Here is a 20,827-nt window from a genome sequence, read left to right on the forward strand (position 1 = left end):
TGTACCTGTGACGTGTTGTCTGTAACAGGTGCTCCGCGAGTGCCAGTCGAGCGAGGAGGCGAGCGTGGTGCGCGAGCGCAGCGACGAGTTGCGCGAGATGACGGAGGAGGTGGGCGCGCTGTGCGCCGCGCGCCTCGCCGCGCTCGACCAGGCGCTGCCGCTCGCCGAGCACTTCGCCGACACGCACAACGGGTACGCACCTGCCCCTGACGCTAACCGGCCGTCTTATTATATAATATAGGCTTTAAAGTTAAATATTTACAGCAGAATTTATCTGCTGCCAATATGTCACATGCTTCTTTTATGCGTCTTCTATATATGATTAACTATTTACGGCTAAACTTATACTTCTAATTTACATTTACTTGTGGTAAAGTCGAGTGCCAACTCGATTGTATTTTGAAACGTTATATATTGCAACAGTCTGTGCGCGTGGTTGGACGAGATGGAGAAGCAGGTCGGTGCGCTGGCGCTACCTGCTCTGCGACCCGACCACATCGCACAGCAGCAGGATAAGAACGAGGTATGGTCCCAACGCTACACACTTATTATATTTAAGACTATATATCATAGTTGTGTTAAATTATCTCTGCCCGCGGAGCCAAAAAATTGCCACGTATTTTTAATTGCTACGTGTATGTTTCGTGGTTTTTTAATTGAATTATAATAATATATAATCTCGTGTTTTACTCGACCAGATGCTGCAACAATCTATCGCCGGTCATAAGCCACTGGTTGACAAGCTTATAAAAACTGGAGAAGCATTGTCCAAGCTATGCGGGGAAGAAGATGCCGCTAAAGTTCAAGACATCGTGGAGAACGACTGCGATAGATACAATGCGCTCAAAGCCGAGCTCAGGCAGAGGCAGCAGGAATTGGAACAGGTATGTGAGAACATTAACAACGCTAGTACACTACATTTTTAAATAATTAGACACCTATGAAAATTAACTTTAGACCAGATTATATCGTAAAATATAATATCACTAAGTTTTGTATTAATTTTTTTTTTGTTTCAACTTATTTGACGACACTGATGTACAATTTATTAATTATCTTTATCAATTATGTATCTGTAATGTATTGTTGTCTTATAAAAAAGGATATTAAAAAAAAAACATATAATGCATTCTTTGTCGTTTTTTTACTGTGGTGATTTTTTTATATTTGGGTGCATAAATTTATCTTCCCTTGGTGCAGGCGCTGCAGGAGTCGGCGGTGTTCGCGGAGCGGCTGGAGGGCATGGTGCGCGCGCTGGCGGGCGCGGCCGACCAGCTGCAGCGCGCCGAGCCCGTGTCGGCGCACCCGCCCAAGATACAGTACGTCGCCCGCGCACTCGGGGCACTCGTGTCGCGGTTTTGAACTTAGACATCAAAATTAGGCACAAAAATATATTTCACATAAAGAACGCGTGCAAAACTGAAACGTTAAATTTAGAAACGATGCAGTCGTATTCGATTTCTATATAATTTTATTTAGATAAATTATGTGATTTAGTTGGTGCAAGATAATTACTAATTTCTCGCCGGGTCTTTTCGGTAGAGCCAGTAGTAATGATAATTATGACTTAAGTTTGAACTATGAAGATTCAAAAGTACTTCTAAGTCTTAAAACTAACTAATATGACGCCGTTAACGCCTACTCCTCTTCACATAGGGACCAAATCGAGGAGAACAATGCTCTCATTGAAGATTTAGACAAGAGGCAGGAAGCCTACCGCGCGGTACAACGAGCTGCAAGCGACGTAATCGCTAAAGCCAACAAGAGCGACCCGGCCGTACGAGATATCCGCAACAAACTGGATAAACTCACAAAGTTAGTATGAAGTAGCTTTAAATATTGAATGTAAAACAATTTACTTATTCATAGGACATATATAATTTTTATCACTTTTACTCAAACTTACAACATTACACAGACTATGGGCCGAAGTACAAAAAGCTTCAGGCGAGCGAGGCCAGTCGCTAGATAGCGCCCTGGAGATGGCTCGCCGGTTCTGGGAGCAACTGGACACAGTGATGGCGGCATTAGGAGAACTAGCCGACGCGCTGGCAGCGCAACCGCCGCCGGCAGCACAACCACTCGCCATTCAGGCGCAACAAGTCGCTCTGCAAGAGATACGACACGAGATCGACCATACTAAGCCGGAGGTGAGTTAATTATCCTTTTAAACGTTTTACAGAAATCCTAAATGTATAATAATTACCAAGTCTTCTAAATTATGGTCACACAAAGTTGACTTTTAAATTCCCTTATTGTTTGAAGCTACCATTTGTATTGAATTTGAAGAATTTCAAAATAATCGGTCGGTTTCAATTAAAATAAGACTGTTTGTAGAAACAGTCTTATTCTAATTGAAACCGACCACTCTCAAATTATATTCCATGTAATTACTTTATTTTGTCATGTATTAAACAGGTGGAAAAAGTCCGCAAAACCGGTTCAACTCTCATGTCAATATGTGGAGAACCGGACAAACCGGAAGTCAAGAAGCACATGGAGGACCTGGACAGCGCGTGGGACAACATAACCGCGCTTTATGCCAGGAGAGAGGAGAACCTCATCGACGCCATGGAGAAGGCTATGGAATTCCATGACACCTTACAGGTATATTTTGTAACAAAATATTTAAAAAATATGAATATTGTTCCGCTTACAGTTTTATTGTTCACACGAGTAACAGTTTAATAATGACATAAGCCTCCTCTCCTCTCTTGCCTTAAGTTGAAGGTTGGGAGCTCATTACAACTGGCTGCCATAATTTTCTTTACCACTGAACACGAGATGAACTTAAAACATAAATAAGTCGCATGTAAACTCATCAGTGCATTTGTACCCGCGAATTTCGGCTAATTATATAGAATACATATAGTATTCTATCCACTGGGCCAACACGGCTCAATTATCCACGTTTGCTTTAATTTGAAAATAATAACAGAAATATGGAAAAAAAGTACGTAATATCAGGCATAAAGTACATAATATCTAGTTCCCAAGGTTGGTGAATGTATGGGCGTTGGTGACCGTTTATCATCATGGTTCATTTGCCGCCTTTATATTTTATAAAAAAATATATATTACAAATTATCCATTATAGGAAACTACTAATTATCGTACTTTATTTAATCTTTAGTCATATAAGTGACATTTGTTCGTGTAATTCTGCAGAATCTCCAAGAATTCCTCGACAAGGCTGAGGAACGGTTCTCCCGCATGGGTCCGCTGGGCTCCGACATTGACGCCGTCAAGCGCCAGATCGCGCAACTCGCTTCTTTCAAGCAGGAGGTTGACCCACACATGGTCAAAGTTGAGGCTCTCAACAGGTTAATATTCCTTCCTAATATTTAATTTAAGGAATAGTCAATAAAGTAATATTTTTTAAGAGGAACAATAATGTGGTGTTGGAAATAACATGATATAATTAATATTAAAAGCACTTAAGAGCTGTATAAATCAGAAATATTTTTTTTAAAAAACGTACCAAAGCACTAGATTATTACTACTATTGAAAAGAAATCGTGATATAATAATTAAAAATTTAATTAAACTAAATACAACTGCACGATTTTTATTTTTATACAGGTTATATAAGAAGCCTGCTTAATATGTATTTTTTTCGTTTTGGTATCGCCTTTAAAATGTTATAGTATTTGATCCTGAAAGTAACGACACTTCCAAACAAACGTAACTTAAAATAAAGTAGTTTGTTGTAATAACAATTTATTTATTTAAATTAACATGAATATAATTTTGTCAACATATTGTAACAAAGCTTATTCCGAAAACATTTTATTAAAAGATAAAACAATTATATCTGGAAAATATACATCACTCTGTACTTTTTACATAACCTATATAAACTTAAGTTAAATATGAAAACCGACCTTTAAAACAATTATTATTAAATCCCAATAAAATGGACTAAAATAGTTTTCACCATTGTCCCAAATATTTTAATTAATCGTCCAATAATATTTTTAAATAATTTCCCATATTAATCTTGTACTAATTTTTTATGTTCCTCCGCGCAACGATTCTTCTTGAGCAGGAGTTTGATGAGGCAAGAATTATTAATAACAAATTATGAGTGTTGCTTGTGTTCCGTTATCGTTATAAGTAGCTGTAGTGAATGTCCGATGTAAGCTGTAAACTTTGTACGGTCAGAATAGCAAATTTTCATATAAAAAATTAAAGTAAATATATAATTACAATAATATGTTCTTATGAATGTATTACATCTTGCTTTTTTATCCTATAATAGTGAAAAAATTATAGCTATCAACAAAATATATATATTTTCTGCTGACTGTACGAGGTTATATATTTTATTCTGTATGTAATATTATGTTTTTTTTGTGTTCGTTTCTCCCGACTCCTGTATTAACATTTACGTTAAATTTGTATGCTCGTTTATTTCTCTCTTTTCATTTACCTAATAACTTGTTAGTTAGTTTAAGGTTTTATAACTTCTAACATGAACAATAAAAAATAAAGCTTCTAAAATAGAAAATATAAAGTATAAATGAATATTTGCATGAGTGCTTTGTAGACTTCGATTAGTAATCTTCGAATAATGTAGACCGATACTTATAGCTCCTATTCAATCATCATTTTCTATTTCTTCAAGATTTCCATATCTGTTACTCTCTAATATAATGTATAACATAACGCTGTGACGTCTGCGCAGACAAGCGGCGGAGCTGACAGAGCGCACGTCGTCGGAACAGGCGTCTGCCATCAAGCAGCCGCTGGGCGAGGTGAACACACGCTGGGCGGCGCTTCTGCGCGGCATGGTGGAGCGCCAGCAGCAGCTGGAGAGAGCGCTGCTGCGCCTGGGACAGCTGCAGCACGCGCTGCGAGACACGCTAGCCTGGATACAGCACACCAGCGACACGCTCGACACACTTAAACCGGTACGTTGTTTGTTTATTAAGGGAGGGAATCGCAAAGTTGAATATTTTTACATAATATTATGAATCGTAAACTTTTCATTTACAACGTATATGTATAGCGCTCACACAAACATTAACTACGTTTACTACACTATTACACTATCCACTGTTATACTATCCGAGCGCATATTAATGTACCAAAAATACTAAGAGTGTACTGTTTACAGGTGGCGGGCGACCCTCAAATCCTGGAGGTGGAGCTGGCCAAGTTGAAGGTGCTAGTGAATGACATCGCGGCCCACCAGCCCAGCGTGGACTCGCTCAACGAGGCCGGCGCACAACTCGTGCAGCAGGGTACGGGTACGTGTGTGCACTGGGCTGCTTCTAACGACAGACGATAGCTGGAAATGGCATATGTAACAATATAGGCCGAACTATGTTAAATCATCAAAGAAATCAATTATATACAACGTGCGAGTGCCATTTCCACTATACTCTGTTCTAATTTATTATCTATGGGTATAATAACGGTCTAAATAAAACTATTTTTTTAATTTAAAATTGAAGTTTAAACATCTTGACACTGGAACATTTAAACTTTTTATACTCCAATTAATTTGTTCAAAAAAAAATATGATAACGAAAATTGGTATTTGAATAATAAAATTATAACCTTTTAAATTCAACTAATATTGTTTAATCTATCTTATTAATTAGCCTTAATGCTTACGCTTTTTTGTGTGTGTTATTGTGACGTCACTTATAAATTATAATTATTTTACAAACTACCTATTTACCATAAAAATCGGAAAAAGGTCATGAGTATTACATTTTTTGGCTTATAACAATTCTCATGCGATATAATTATATCAAATTCTAAAAAAACAATATTTCAATAATATAATGTCAATAATAAATAGAATCCGACGAGGCGGGTGAAACTTCAGAAAAACTGGCAACACTGAACAGAAAATGGCGCGAATTACAACAGAAGGCAAGAGATCGCCAAGCCGAATTGGAGGACGCTTTGCGAGAAGCTCAAAGGTAAAACCTAAATCTAAAATTAAAGTAAGTAGAAATTACAGAAAAAAATCTTAGTCATAATCACTATTGCAAATAGTACTATCAAAGCAATTATGCATTATTTGTCATAATTTAGCATAAATAAATATATTGCTATACATTCTGGACCCCTATTTTTCTGTTTGGTAAATAATTAATTTGCATTTAATGATGATTTTTGTCGACAGCTTCAACGCAGAGATCGGCGATCTATTATCATGGTTGTCAGAAGTGGACAGCGTTATCGCCGCCTCTAAACCCGTAGGCGGTCTGCCGGAGACTGCAACAGAACAACTGGAAAGGTTTATGGTACGTGTAATGTGTGAATTTATTTAAAAAAAAATAGTAATATTAATGGTCTACTGCTGGATCACACATAGTAACACTCATGTGTCCTGGGCACGAGATAAATTTTTCACAAGAAAAACACACAAAAGACATCTTTGAACTTGCGTGTCTAAAAAATTTGTATGTCATTCTTATTCTTATTTATTAGATACATATATAATTAAATATCAATATTGCATAATTTTATTATTTACTTTCAAAATTCTTAATCGAAGTTCAGTATAACTGTATAAATGCAGCACTAACTAATTTGGTTATATTAATGGCCCTTATGAAATTAATCGCTTATTAATATTATATGAGCGATTAAAGAGAGAAACTTCTCTACAATTTGAGTTCATATTTATAATAATACGCACACGCCTTAATTTTCCATCCTCCCAACAGGAGGTATACAACGAGATAGAAGCAAATCGACCCAAGGTCGACGCGGTTCTGCAACAAGGTCAGGAGTACATCAAACGGCAAGTCAAGCCGAACCCAACCTCTCAGTTACATCTCAACCTGACCAACCTCAAGTCTCGATGGGACAATGTTACCTCTAGGTAAGTTGCTTACGATTAAAGTATCGTTTAAGAATGTTAGAGAAAACAGGTAATAGAGAAAGCTAGAGTAAGTAAATACAACTTTAATGCAAAATATATTTATATGAGTTGCAAAGTAGTTTGGATTATTACTTATTTATAATGTTCCTTTTATAGAGCATCAGACAAGAAGATCAAACTGGAGATAGCTCTCAAGGAAGCGACGGAGTTCCACGACGCTTTACAGGCGTTCGTGGATTGGCTGACCAGCGCCGAGAAGAATTTAACGTCCGCTAAACCTGTTTCCCGAGTGATGGAGACGTTACTGAGTGAGTACTTATGCGATTTAATAAATAAAATAAAAAGATTAGTTAAAATAATAAAAAAATATATATATTGACCTCAATCGAAATGACAAATATCTATCAATATCCTCCCCTAGGCCAAGTGGAGGAGCACAAGGCGTTCCAGAAGGAGGTGTCGTCGCACCGCGAGAGCATGCTGCAGCTGGACAAGAAGGGCACGCACCTGAAGTACTTCAGCCAGAAGCAGGACGTGATCCTCATCAAGAACCTGCTGGTGTCCGTGCAGCACCGCTGGGAGCGCGTCGTGGCGCGCGCCGCCGAGCGCACGCGCGCGCTCGACCACGCGCTCAAGGAGGCGCGCGACTTCCACGACCTCTGGTGGGCGGGCGACTGATGCCGACGCTACTATAAGCCCATAACGCTTATTATGTTGTTTTGATTTTATATTTTAATGGAAATACTAATGGAACATTTTCGTTCAGGACAAACATGATGAACTGGCTGGGTGAAACCGAGCAGCAATTAGACGAACTCAACTCCGAGGCGACCATCAACGATCCCGAAAAGATCAAACTCAGGTAACTTCGGTTTATGATCGACATGATATTGTTAATAGCAAACGTTAGTTACGGTAAAAATAATCAATATTTTATCCACATTAAACTCTGTATAATATCCTCAACTGACGTATCTCCTGTTTTATCAGACTCAACAAGCACCGCGAGTTCCAAAAGGCTCTGGCAGCCAAACAACCGGTCTACGACCAGACCAGCAAAATTGGCAAGCAGCTCAAGGACAAGGCGCCCAAGACGGACGAACCCGTACTTCGTAATATGTTGTCAGACTTAAAGACCAAGTGGACGACTGTGTGTTCCAAGGCAGTGGATAGGTAAGAAATTCCAGTTAAAATATCCTTTATTCGTTTTGACTTTTAAGATGTTCCTGTTAATTCGTCACCACGTAAACGATTATTTTTTCAAAATTTTGCACAATAAGAGACTTGAAGTGAAATCGCCGTATGTGAACCTTCACCAATAGACAGTAGCACTGTGAAAAAAATAAAAATGTTCTTACACCTATGTACCGCATTACGGCAATGTACCGCAAACGCAGATCTAAGGTGTCGTTTCCATTGTTCCTGTAATTGTATTATCTCACTTACTTTTCAACCTAGAACACATCAATGGAAAATATTATTTTGCGGAAGAATATTTGATTAGTGAGTAGTCCTACGTTCGGTATTGAACGTAATTAACCGTTGTGTTTGTGCGAGTAGACAGCGGCGGCTGGAGGAGGCGCTGCTGTACTCGGGGCAGTTCGTGGAGGCGATGAACGCGCTGCTGGAGTGGCTGCAGCGCGTGCGCGTGCAGCTGGGCGGGGACGCGCCCGTGCACGGCGACCTGGACACCGTCATGGCGCTCATCGAGCAGCATAAGGTACACGCACGCACGACACTCGACGACTGCTTTTTTATTTTTAATACTATTGATATATCTTTTTTTAAAAATCTGTCTATTCGGACACCAAATTTTGAAAACAATAATATAAAACTGTAATGAAAAATATGTTTAATTTAAAAAATATATTATGATTTTTTTATATCCAAATAAGAATTAAAAGTAATAAATAAAATATTTTGCAGCAATTCGAGGAAGACCTACACTCTCGCGAGCAGCAAATGCAATCCGTGCTGAAGACCGGCCGAGATCTTGAAGCTACAGTAAGTATCTACTTCTAAATAAACCAAATAATTTACTTCTTATAATATAAACATATATTCGTAAATACGTCTTTATCATATAAATATTATAATTTTTTGTTTAAGGTTCCATTGGAGGATGCTTCCAATATCAAACAACAGTGCAATGAATTGAAACAAGCGTGGGACGCCGTACAAAGCCTTAGTGAAACGAAGGCTAGCAAACTAGAAGGAGCCTTGAAAGAGGTTCAAACAAAATTTACTTATTTTTGACAAATAATTACTATTAGGCCAAAACGCTAAAAAAATATTTTTACAAAAATGTCGAAATCATCGAAAATGCTAGTAGGGCTTGCTAATCAATTTATCCTTTATAATTAATAAAAAAAGCTTAAGAACTTTCCACCTGCCATTAAATTGAATCCAAGTTATTATCAATAAAGAAAAAAAAATTGAACACATGCAAACATTTAAGTCATCCTGAAGCTTTATTGTTACATATAAAATTTTCATGAAACACGCTTTCCTAGGCTGAACGTCTCCACAAATCCGTGAACATGCTGCTCGAGTGGCTCTCGGACGCGGAGACCAAGCTGCGCTTCTCGGGCCAGCTGCCGGAAGGCGAGCAGGAGACCCAGCAACAGCTACGCGATCACGAACGATTCGCACGCGAGCTCGCAGACAAGCAGAGAGACAAGGACGACACAATCACGCTCGCTCACTCCATCCTCGCCAAGGCTCATCCCGACGCAGTGACGGTCATCAAGCACTGGATAACGATCATACAAAGCCGATGGGACGAGGTCAGTAATTTGTTTTGGCATCTTTTTCTCATGTCTTTTTTTTTACCCTAACAGCCTGTGAATGTCCCACTACTGGGCTAAAGGCCTCCTCTCCTCTTTTTGAGGAGAAGGTTTGGAGCTTATTCCACCACGCTGCTCCAATGCGGGTTGGTGGAATACACGTGGCAGAATTTCAGTGAAATTAGACACATGCAGGTTTCCTCGCGATGTTTTTCCTTCGCCGTAAAGCACGAGATGAATTATAATCACAAATTAAGCACATGAAAATTCCGTGGTGTTTGCCCGAGTTTGAACCCACGATTATCGGTTAAGATTCACGCGTTCTTACCACTGGGCCATCTCGGCTCTTGTTTTTTTTTATTACAATCAATTGGATCGCCATTTGGTAAGTTGGCGTACGAAAAATGTCGCTATTATTGTCTATGGCCAGTAATGTATTAAAATATGTCTGTCTGTATCGGCTTAATATATATATTTGCGTATATTAATAACATAAAATTTTGCAGATATAAACTAAAAATAAGTTGCAATATATGCGTATTAATTTTAAAATCTAAAAGATAACAATCAATATTAAAAATTAATCCTAGTCATCGTACTCACAACAAAATTTTAGTTCATGTAATGCTTTTACAGCATTTTCGAATTAATTTAATTCACAAGATAAACCAATCGTAAAGATGAAGAAGAAGGTTAAACTAAGTAAAGTACATACATAAGTGTGAAATGGGAACAGATTTAATTTTAAAATTTTAGTTTTAATTATATATAATTCTCATATATTATATGTAATACTACAAAATTAAATTTCGTACAATTAAAAAAAAACATAACCATTTTGAGCATTTCGTAAATTGAAATAGATTAATTAATGTATTATTATATAAGCAATATCTCATTTATATTACAAATAAATGTTTTTTTTTTTTAGTTAAAAAACCTTGAAATATTGTATCGATATATTAAAAGATTGCAACAAAATCATTGATAAAAATGTCTTAACCTTAATCGTGATATCTTATCTTAATGTTATCAAATTTAATACTTGTTCTTATTTACAAAAAATACTTATTCGCACGACTTATTATATGATATAAAGTAGCTTATATGTAATTATTTTAATAATTGTAAAAATGAATACAAACCTACCAAGTAAACCGAGAAATTTAATGGTGTCAGTGTTGCCAGTTATAAGAATATTTAGTAAAGTTTCTGCGGGACAGGTGATTTTTTTGTCGTTTGTATATAAAGTGCAACATTGAGTTAAGATACAAATGTATAATACTTTAAGTCTTTAAATTATATTTTAAGTTTAGAGGTTCCCCAAAGGTCTGGATGGGTACCACCCATTTATCAATTACACGAACAAACTGCAATTTTATTTATCGTGCTGTATTCCGATTTTATTTATAAGTTGGCCAGTATAATTACAAGCACAGTACATCCCGTGTTTGTCGGTAGTAAAAAGTACTTTACATTTCTTATTATGTCTGTGGTCAAAAGTGATCACTCACAATCATATGGTCCAATAAACTTGTTTGCCATCTTGAAATATAAAATATAATAACTAGCATCAAAAATGATTTGTATGTTATTAATATTCATTAATTAACTAATTAATAAACGAAAAAAGTCGGCGTTATAATGTAATTTCATATTATATCTTCGAATAACGTAATAAAAAACAAAACATTGTGACAGAAACGCTTTTATCCAAAAAAACATAATTATGATTTATACTAATAGCTTCATATATTTTCTGTAATCCAAGATACGATTCGATAGTATGGAAAGTTATTATAAAAATACTGTACAGTATTTTAATTGGCCCAATCTGTCTCAGGTATGGCAATGGGCGATGCAACGGGGAGGCAAACTGGAGACACATCTGCAGAGCTTGAAGGACCTCGATCTGGTTCTGGAAGAGCTTTTGCAGTGGCTCTCCGGACTCGAGACCACACTTATAGGTAAAATACTAAATATTAGCAGATAGTATTACAAAATAAAATTTAATTAAATTCTCAATTATATTATATATCAAATTTTCAAAGAAGGATTTATTTTTTAAAAGATTTTATTATCGTTTAAATTGACATGTTAAAAAGTGACGTTGTATTGTTTTTGATAACATTAGCCCTGGAAGCTGAACCTCTACCAGAATCGATAGAACTGCTGGAAGGCCAGATTGAAGACCACAAGGATCTGATGGAACACACGCAGAAGCGCCAGAACGAGGTCGACAGAGTCTGCAAAGCTTACCAAGTAAGTTTTTTGGTATAGCCCAAAAAGTAGTCAATTCAAAATGGATATACAGTTTGCAAGTCAATTTCAACCTTCTCTGTGATATATATATATTTTTTTATAGAATAGGAAGGCGGACGAGCATATGGGCCACCTGATACTAAGTGGTCACCAAACGCCCTTAGACACTGGCATTGTAAGAAATGTTAACCATCGCTTACATCATTTCCAATAAATAAATAAATAAATAAATAAATAAATCACCAATGCGCCACCAACCTTGGGTCTAAGATGTTATGTCCCTTGTGCCTGTAATTACACTGGCTCACTCACCCTTCAAACCGGAACACAACAATACCAAGTACTGCTGTTTTGCGGTAGAATATCTGATGAGTGGGTGGTACCTACCCAAACGAGCGTGCACAAAGCTCTACCACTAGTAAATCCTTATCATATTCTAAAATCATTTTAAATTCGACCTTAACGATAGTATAACGTCAGCTTCATTGATTTTAGTTCTAATTTATCAACAAACTATATATGTTAAAAGGTGTAACTGAGATGTTAAGTTCATGTCATCTAATAATTTGTTTCAATATATCTGATTATAGTCTGGTTCACCAGGCCCCAATAAACGTTAATTTCACTAAAAGTATATTTCTTTATCTGTAGTAATAATAGCCGGGCCGGCTGGTGTGGTTGGTAGATACTTGACTTTCACGCCGAAGGTTGTGGGTTCGATTTCCACCCAGGACAGATATTTGTGTGCATGAACATGTCTGTTTGTCCTGAGTCTGAGTGTAATTATCTATATAAGTATGTATTTACAAAAGAAAAGTAGTATATGTAGTATATCAGTTGTCTGGTTTCCATAGTACAAGATCCGCTTAGTTTGGGATATTATTATTATTACAATGTAATTATTGACAAAAAACTTTGCCGTCATATTTATTTGGATAAAGATTTTAAACTTAATTTATCCCATATTTCATAATAATAAAACAATTGTCATTTTAGAACGTAACAAAAAATTCCTTTTGTCATATTATATTGTACTTTATTTTTATTAGGTCAAGAGTCAAAGTCAAGGTCGTGAGTCGACACCGCGTAAAGTTTCAGCCAAAACAGCGATTAAAGGAACGCCCAGGTATGTCACGGCTGTGCTTTTGATTCATACTTCTGCCCTATGTGACAATAATTGTATTTGCAGAAAATGCTGCATCGCAAATTTGTATTACACAGCGAAAGAGTCGAGATTATTAACAAAACTAATTCTCGCAGTAGACGCAAAATTTGTTTGTAAAAATAAACCTTTTTTTAAGGTTTGGCGAGAAACTCAGTAGAAATGATTTAAATTGATTGATAATAATTAATAGCACAGCATTTTCACGAAGCAAGTCACATGGTGCAGGATAGATATTCATTTTTTTAATTTCACCGTTTTGTTTTTCTGTTTAATGGTAATATTTTATATATTACTAAGCTACGTTTTTATTTCTGCATCACATTCGTGTTTGTTATTCATAAATTGTGTTGTATTTAATTAAGCATTATGCACACCGCCATTTCACATAAAGATTAGCATTATCTATGCTCTAAAGCAAAAATCACGCTTTTATTATTTCGTTTTATTTCACCCGTCGCCGCCATCTTGTGACGTCATTGCATGATGTGAATGTTGCCACAGTCGGGGCTCGCAACACGACCTTCATAGGGAGAGATCAGTGTCGCCAGATTATTATGGCAGTAGGCGTTACAGGTTTGTTTGTAATTTTTTGTTTCTTTTTTTTTTCATCATTTTAATTTTATATCATTTGTGATTGTCTTACTATATGTATTTTGATATTGGATTATTAATATTAAAGTTGGGAATCTATTAAGGTTTAATTTTGGTGACTAAATCACCACAACATAACAAGGTCAAGAATAATTTAAAAAAAATAATAGTATTTTTACAAATTAATAACATAAATACATCACTACCATCGATATGCTTTTCGTGTTAATCTATATATTACAAAGCAGTACCTAGAGAGCAATGTAAATTATATTAACTACAGTAATCACAAGTCAGTCAAGTAAAGTTCAGATATATATGTCGGAAGTCAGTGAGTCAAGTCGAGTCAAAAAAGGTTGCACACAAATAATCACCTTTTTACGTTTAAACTTCTCAATGAGCACTACTTATACATCGTTCTCTCTGTACGCAATAACAAAACTAGCTTCATCTCACTCTAACATATGTAAATGTGGCTTTCTGTCTCGTCCTCTATGTCCACGCTTGGCGACGGCAGGTCCAGGATACACAGTCGAAGTAGGCGAGGAAGGTTTGATGTGGTTTTTATTCTAGGATTGTCTATGGATTGATATTTTGTATAGAAAATATTTATAAGCTTTTATTTATATATATATTAAAAATATATATAGACCAATTTAAGTTAAATATATTTAGTTTGTATACATTATAGTTTGAGTGTTTTATATTAACTTTTGGGTTATAAACTGTACATGTTAGTTCGATAGATATTTGTTTATATTAATATTATAAGTATGCGATTGCTTTGTACGTCAACGTTGTAATGCATGCAGCATTATTCAGTTTTAATTTTTTTTTTTAATTATATTTCGTATTTTTTTTATTTTGATTGAATTTTTTGTCAATAGTTTAAAAGTCGACGTTCTGGACCGTTACATAATACGCTTCCTCTTAATGACGTCATTATATTAACTCCATCAATTCTAATTTTATTAACCGAATTAATTTAAATAATATTCCTTATGTTGAATGAAATTACATATAAATCAAATCGTTCATATAAAATTATTATTAGTTTAATTTATTAAAATGTAAGTATAAATATTTTACTAATGTTTGCTTCTCGACTAACATCCCACACCGCTGCTGTTAATTAACAACTTAATAAGATGGGTATGTATTTAATTACTTGCACTAATGTATATTTATAGTCTGTTCCAATCGAAGGAGAAAAAATGAACAAATGATTAGTAAATCCATACATTCTGACTTGTCCTTTGTGAAGCATGTAAGTAAGCGTAGCACCCGCCAAGGTAGTTTACTAGTACTCCCGAAAATTAGAACTAAGTATGCACGAAAAGATATAACGTTTGAAGGAGTACGACTTTATAACAAATTACTACCCATTATAAGTAATGTAAGATCAATTAACAAGTTCAAGTATCTCAAGCTTATATTTATGTCACGTTATTCTCATGTAAGTGACGTTCGTCTTTTTTTGAGAATAAAGATTCTTTGAACTTAAATATTAGATTCATATATAACCATGCGATTTGCTAACAGCTCTGTCGTATTAAACACAATACAACAATATATCACTTAACTTATGACTTTAATTTTACTTCTAATGTAACGATAACGACTTCGCCGTAAATCAAAAAAGGGATTTTTTCGCTAATCTATAACGAATACCATTTATTATTCATGATCTCGCCAATGAAATCGCGTCAATTCAATTTCAAATTTATTTCTTGTTACTCCTCTTCTGATTGGAATGGCCTAGACTCAATTATTTACTAAGACACGGTTCATGGTTAGTAGCCGTAGCTGGAGAGAGATGGTGGTAAAGATTTTCCAGAACCTTCTAAATTTTTCTTATATAATCCTACAACTCCACCTTTTATATCTACTAGTCTATTTAACCGATTCTCCTATCCTAGTTTAATGATTTTTTTCACGAAACGAGTATGTAACTCTTTTTTAATCTCTCGTTGTTATTATTTTATAAACAAACCAAAAGTTCCTTATCTAATTCTCTTAAACTTCTCCTGCAATCCTTTTATTTCCCTCTTTCCTCCACCTTTACACCAAAAGTACCGCTGACACTAATATCTCAGTGTTAACTAACTTCAAGCGCACCAGTTGCTAACAACGAGCAAGGTATGGGTATTTATATGTTAATAGCGTGTGCTCATTTAACTGTGTGCTTTAGTCGCCTGAGTCCCGGACGTGACTCCCCTGACCGCAACCTGCCGCATTACGGACCGAGGTTCCCGCCTAGAGGAAGGTAAGGCTTACTATCCAACGGGCGATTGTAAAACTTCTGCCACATCTACGTGACTGAAATCGAATGTCTTATAACAGCATATACTTTAATCAAATCAGTTGAAAGCGTTCATTTTAAATAACGACAGTCGTCATTGTTTTATTGTTATTATTGATCAAATTACTTTCAATCTACAATAATTATCTTAATTACAGTAGTTTTGTTTTGTAATTTAATTCATTTTATAATAGTTTTAATATACACCGTAAAGGTGTTCCTGTTGAAGGTTTGTTAAAGATTTATTTAATAGATTTTTTATAACCTACTTTACGCATTATGTAAGTACTCATATTACATTTGAAATTAAAATATAATTGCAATTTAAAAAAATAATGTTACTTGAACATCATTGTGTTAAAAATGTAATAGTCCGCTTATATGTTTTATATTTTTAATGTTTGTTGCTATAAATATAGTGTATATATTGCTAGTACCTTTTGTTTGAAAATATCAGCATGAGTTGTGTACGCTTTAAAATAACAGTAAAAGTTCCCCAATTTTGTTTTCATATATTGCAACATTACATTGTTACCATATGAATTAATGTTCCATACTATTCAGCTATTTTAAGATACCTCTTATTTATTTAATTTTAACAGTTTTATGACATGTAATATAATTTTCTATTATTTTTAATTTCAATAAAATATAGAAGAAAAAAGCCTAAAAATTTGTCAAGTAATTTCGAAACAGCCGTATTAAAACTAGCGGTATATTCAATAGCAAAGGCGCAGAACCGGAGTTCAGATCTCCTCGTGTGAAACAACTCTGGGACAAGTGGCGCACCGTATGGCTTCTCGCGTGGGAGAGACAGAGAAGACTGCACGAGCGTCTCGCTCATTTGCGCGAACTTCAGCGGGTATCCAACTTCAGCTGGGACGACTGGAGAAAGAGGGTAAGGAAAGCAAATATGACGGACTTTCGATACAAACTTTTATTCTATATTAAGTTTTTTTTTTTAACTAAAATTCAAAGAATATATAATATTTGTTTATTTACTTAATTTTTGTGACGCTTTGATTATAAACATCATATTATATTGTTAATAAAGGGATTGCTTTTAGCCTGATTAATTGTAAATTTTTCTTCCTTCTGTGAATAGTTTTTCATTCTTTTCAATGACATGTCTTATGAGTACGTTTGTCACACAGTTCCTGAAGTTCATGAACCACAAGAAGTCCCGTCTCACGGATCTGTTCCGCAAGATGGACAAGGACAACAACGGCTTTATACAGCGCAACGAATTCATCGATGGAATCATAAACACCAGTGAGTAGTTCGACTATTTGTTTTTACGTAATACCGTAAAAGCCTGTGAATGTCCCACTGCTGGGCTAAAGGCCTCCTCTGCCTTTTTTTTTGAGGAAAAGGTTGGAGCTTATTCCACCACGCTGCTCCAGTGCGGATTGGTAGAGTACACATGTGGCAGAATTTAATTGAAATTAGACACATGCAGGTTTCCTCACGATTTTTTTCCTTCGCCGTAAAGCACGAGATGAATTATAATCACAAATTAAGCACATGAAAATTCCGTGGTGCTTGCCCGAGTTTGAACCCACGATTGGCCACTGGGCCATCTCGGCTTACATAATAGCCGTCTGATAATTTCGTTAGGATTTCTTCAAAAGGTGTTATTTATGTATAGCAGAGATTCTCAGCATAATATTCGTTACAGAATTCGACACATCTCGCCTCGAAATGGGAGCTGTCGCTGACCTGTTCGACAGGAACGGCAGCGGCCTCATCGACTGGGAGGAGTTCATCGCCGCACTCAGACCTGATTGGGTAAGTGTTCTTAGAATTGGTCACCGAATATAAATTTGGAATGCGAGGGCAACTCACCGTAGAACACCGTAGTTTCGTGATAGTTTTGTAAAAACATTCAAATAATTGCTATTTTAGGGTAAATATGGAAAGTTATCTACTATTGACGTTTTATACCAAATGATAACCTAATAAAAAACTAAGCAACCAATCAATTAAGTTACATGACAAATATCTTTTCCAAGCCAAAAAAATGCAAATTTTATAATAAGTTTTTCTGAATATAAATATTGTTAAAGTCTAGAGTATTTAGTGGACGACCTTTAGATATTTAAAACATGTTCTCTTGGCGTCCTTTCAGGTTGAAAGACGCGGTCCCCCCACTGACGCTGATAAGATCCACGATGAAGTGAAACGGCTCGTGATGCTGTGTACTTGCAGACAGAAATTCAGGGTATTCCAAGTTGGAGAGGGCAAGTACAGGGTGAGTTTCTTTATGATATTTTAGTTTCGGAATAAAGGTTATTTTGGTTATAATTTCTAATTTTTTTTTTGTTAATATTAATCCTATAAATGTTCTGGTTCAATAACTATATTTGGAAACAAATAAGTTTTTAAATTCAATATTTTACAATCGCATAGTACGTATATACTAATTATTATGTATATAATCATATTTATTTATATTATAGGGAGTTATTGTAAGAAAATAAATGATGATATATAAATTTTAACATAATCTCCTTTCTATCAGTTCGGTGACTCCCAGAAGCTCCGCCTGGTGCGCATCCTACGTTCTACGGTGATGGTGCGCGTGGGAGGTGGTTGGGTCGCGCTCGACGAGTTCCTCGTCAAGAACGACCCCTGCAGAGGTAGGTCCATAACTGTAATGACACACACAAACACAACACACACATACACAGACATGAATTTACACACATACACATGCCATTCATACATTGAAAACAACACATGTAGGTACAATGTCATAGGAACTAACACAAAAATTATTCGATAGTGTTACTATTTATGTATTATGTATATACTTACATAATTGTTTTCTATCACCAACAAATATACTTTGAACTGGCTTATGGAACAAGACCAGCATTGTGTTATATGTGCCCCGCAACTGCCAAAAATAGTGTCACGGGTCTTCAGGCTTCATACACATATTCAAGGCTTTTCATTGCAACTGAGTAATATTATATAAAGACACTCCATTATTATGCACTGTCTGTTAAAAATCATAGAAGGTGCGAAATCCAATATGTTTTAAACGCCTAGACAAAGACCGCTTGCCTCGTGTTACCATTAATGTCCGTTTTGAAGATTATTTTAGCAATCAAAACGAAACACGACGAATTATTGGGCTTACATCAAATGTCATTTAAATTAACTATGTATATAAAATAATTAGGAGTCAGATTTTCTTTAATTTGAATAATCAAATAAATAAATTATCTTATCTCATTAATATATCTGTATCCAAAGCAGATCCGACATTCTTATGATATTATAATTATGAGACTAAATGAAAAATAAAATGTATAGGCGTTTAAAACGTTACCATACCCTCGAAATGTTCTTTCTGTTTCCATAAAACACTTTACTTCTACACAAGAATTCACTTATCAAGACAACACTTTCAATCATATAATCTTGTTAGATACTGGTTAACTTAAACATTCAGGGTAACAATGAATTATTTAGTTTGTATTACAGTATTTAATTTAAGGCTTACCATAATGTAATTTTTCACTTTTACCTTGATCTTCAAAATTACCTAATTTGGTAAAAACGAATTAGGTTAATTAGAAAAGAGCAGGATCTTACAGAGAAACACTTCTATCCTATATATTTTCCAAATTAAACTTTACTTACCTGCCCTTTTGAAAATTATAAAGACTAAACATCATTCGAATACTTAATTTCCATTACTTGATTAGTTTTTGAGTTTCATAATAAGTATTAATTTATTTTTTTATTTTAAAACAAAAGAGTATTGAAAGATGTTTAACGGAATAAGACCTAAAATTATAAAGCCTCAACGAAATTCAATTTTATAATATATTGTTTTTATTTATCTTTGTATTAATTTAATTGTAATATAAAAAAAGGCTTTATTATTTTAATTTTATTCTGCTGTGAATTTGACAAATTACTCGAATGACTTTTTTTATTGCAAAAATATTTGCAATTCTGAAAGTCAATCTATAATAATGTTATTTTATATACTCTACATGTTATTTTATTCAAAGTGTCAAACGTTACGGTAATTTTTATGTGTTAACCCCATAACATGGGAATTATTTAGCGTCCAATAACAGGTGTTGACGGGCCCCAAGTATTAAAGTTTTTGTGTGTTATAAGAAATTGTGTGAAATAACAAAATAACCGATATTTTAATATATTTTTTATTAGTATAATACAAACTAATCGAATTACAAATATAAAAGTTTGTTAAAAATAATGCTGGCAACATAGTAACAAAGTTAAAACAGATAATGCTAAAAATTATTATTTTTTCGAAACCCTTGCAAAACTTATCTTATTTATATAAATAGGAGTTCGAATCATTAAAAAAATAATCGCTTTAAGGCTTTTAGGAAAAATCCCGTTCTATATATAGGATAGTTTGCTTATAGATAGTTACTAAGTATATACCACCATCCCACCGATCAAAAAACATATTAAATGACATTAATAAAAGAAACGTCAATAATATTGTTAGCTTTCTGCTACTATAATTTTCAATAATTGTATCATTCACTTTCGTTTCAAATAAATTAAATCAAATTTTTCTTCAAATAGATTTTTACAAGTACTTAAGAATCGTTAAACGCTACCGTTCCGTAATGTGGATTGTACCGATAAGAATCGGCAAGAAACTATTTATTTTTTAAATATGAAAATGTATAAAGTACATACGCTTAGTTTCTACATTTTTCTTTCTAATTTGTCTGCATTTTTGTCAGACATAGTTAGAAACAGAGTAAATAGACTTTAATAATAAGATTATTTTTAATAACTAATGGAAATCTGCTTCATGGCAACTCAAGTATACACTGGGGAAATTAATTAAAAATGCGTATACCTAGCAAAAT

The 20,827-nt window shown here is 34.8% G+C and overlaps 1 protein-coding gene across 23 annotated transcripts in view; it reads left to right on the forward strand.

The window, feature by feature from the left end:
- The window catches only part of LOC126777145 (microtubule-actin cross-linking factor 1), a 266,118-nt gene that overhangs the window by 237,490 nt on the left and 7,801 nt on the right, over positions 1-20,827 (forward strand). For 18 of the 23 annotated variants that reach the window (XM_050500046.1, XM_050500057.1, XM_050500043.1 and 15 more), the window contains 31 exons: positions 29-192; positions 424-523; positions 699-884; positions 1,201-1,319; positions 1,657-1,815; positions 1,919-2,150; positions 2,419-2,607; positions 3,169-3,337; positions 4,690-4,913; positions 5,120-5,252; positions 5,813-5,936; positions 6,143-6,263; positions 6,690-6,847; positions 7,004-7,155; positions 7,269-7,509; positions 7,614-7,709; positions 7,838-8,020; positions 8,408-8,567; positions 8,774-8,851; positions 8,957-9,076; positions 9,361-9,633; positions 11,477-11,600; positions 11,768-11,895; positions 12,945-13,021; positions 13,562-13,633; positions 15,843-15,917; positions 16,680-16,851; positions 17,108-17,225; positions 17,632-17,741; positions 18,082-18,204; positions 18,475-18,592. In XM_050500046.1, coding sequence (XP_050356003.1) covers positions 29-192; positions 424-523; positions 699-884; positions 1,201-1,319; positions 1,657-1,815; positions 1,919-2,150; positions 2,419-2,607; positions 3,169-3,337; positions 4,690-4,913; positions 5,120-5,252; positions 5,813-5,936; positions 6,143-6,263; positions 6,690-6,847; positions 7,004-7,155; positions 7,269-7,509; positions 7,614-7,709; positions 7,838-8,020; positions 8,408-8,567; positions 8,774-8,851; positions 8,957-9,076; positions 9,361-9,633; positions 11,477-11,600; positions 11,768-11,895; positions 12,945-13,021; positions 13,562-13,633; positions 15,843-15,917; positions 16,680-16,851; positions 17,108-17,225; positions 17,632-17,741; positions 18,082-18,204; positions 18,475-18,592 — 4,498 coding nt within the window. Of the gene's footprint in view, positions 1-28; positions 193-423; positions 524-698; positions 885-1,200; positions 1,320-1,656; positions 1,816-1,918; positions 2,151-2,418; positions 2,608-3,168; positions 3,338-4,687; positions 4,914-5,119; positions 5,253-5,812; positions 5,937-6,142; positions 6,264-6,689; positions 6,848-7,003; positions 7,156-7,268; positions 7,510-7,613; positions 7,710-7,837; positions 8,021-8,407; positions 8,568-8,773; positions 8,852-8,956; positions 9,077-9,360; positions 9,634-11,476; positions 11,601-11,767; positions 11,896-12,944; positions 13,022-13,561; positions 13,634-15,842; positions 15,918-16,679; positions 16,852-17,107; positions 17,226-17,631; positions 17,742-18,081; positions 18,205-18,474; positions 18,593-20,827 lie in introns of all 23 variants that reach the window. The other 5 variants (XM_050500058.1, XM_050500037.1, XM_050500035.1 and 2 more) reach the window with 4 other exon arrangements.

This window comes from Nymphalis io, chromosome 22 (genome assembly GCF_905147045.1).
Source record: "Nymphalis io chromosome 22, ilAglIoxx1.1, whole genome shotgun sequence".
Classification (NCBI taxonomy): domain Eukaryota; kingdom Metazoa; phylum Arthropoda; class Insecta; order Lepidoptera; family Nymphalidae; genus Nymphalis; species Nymphalis io.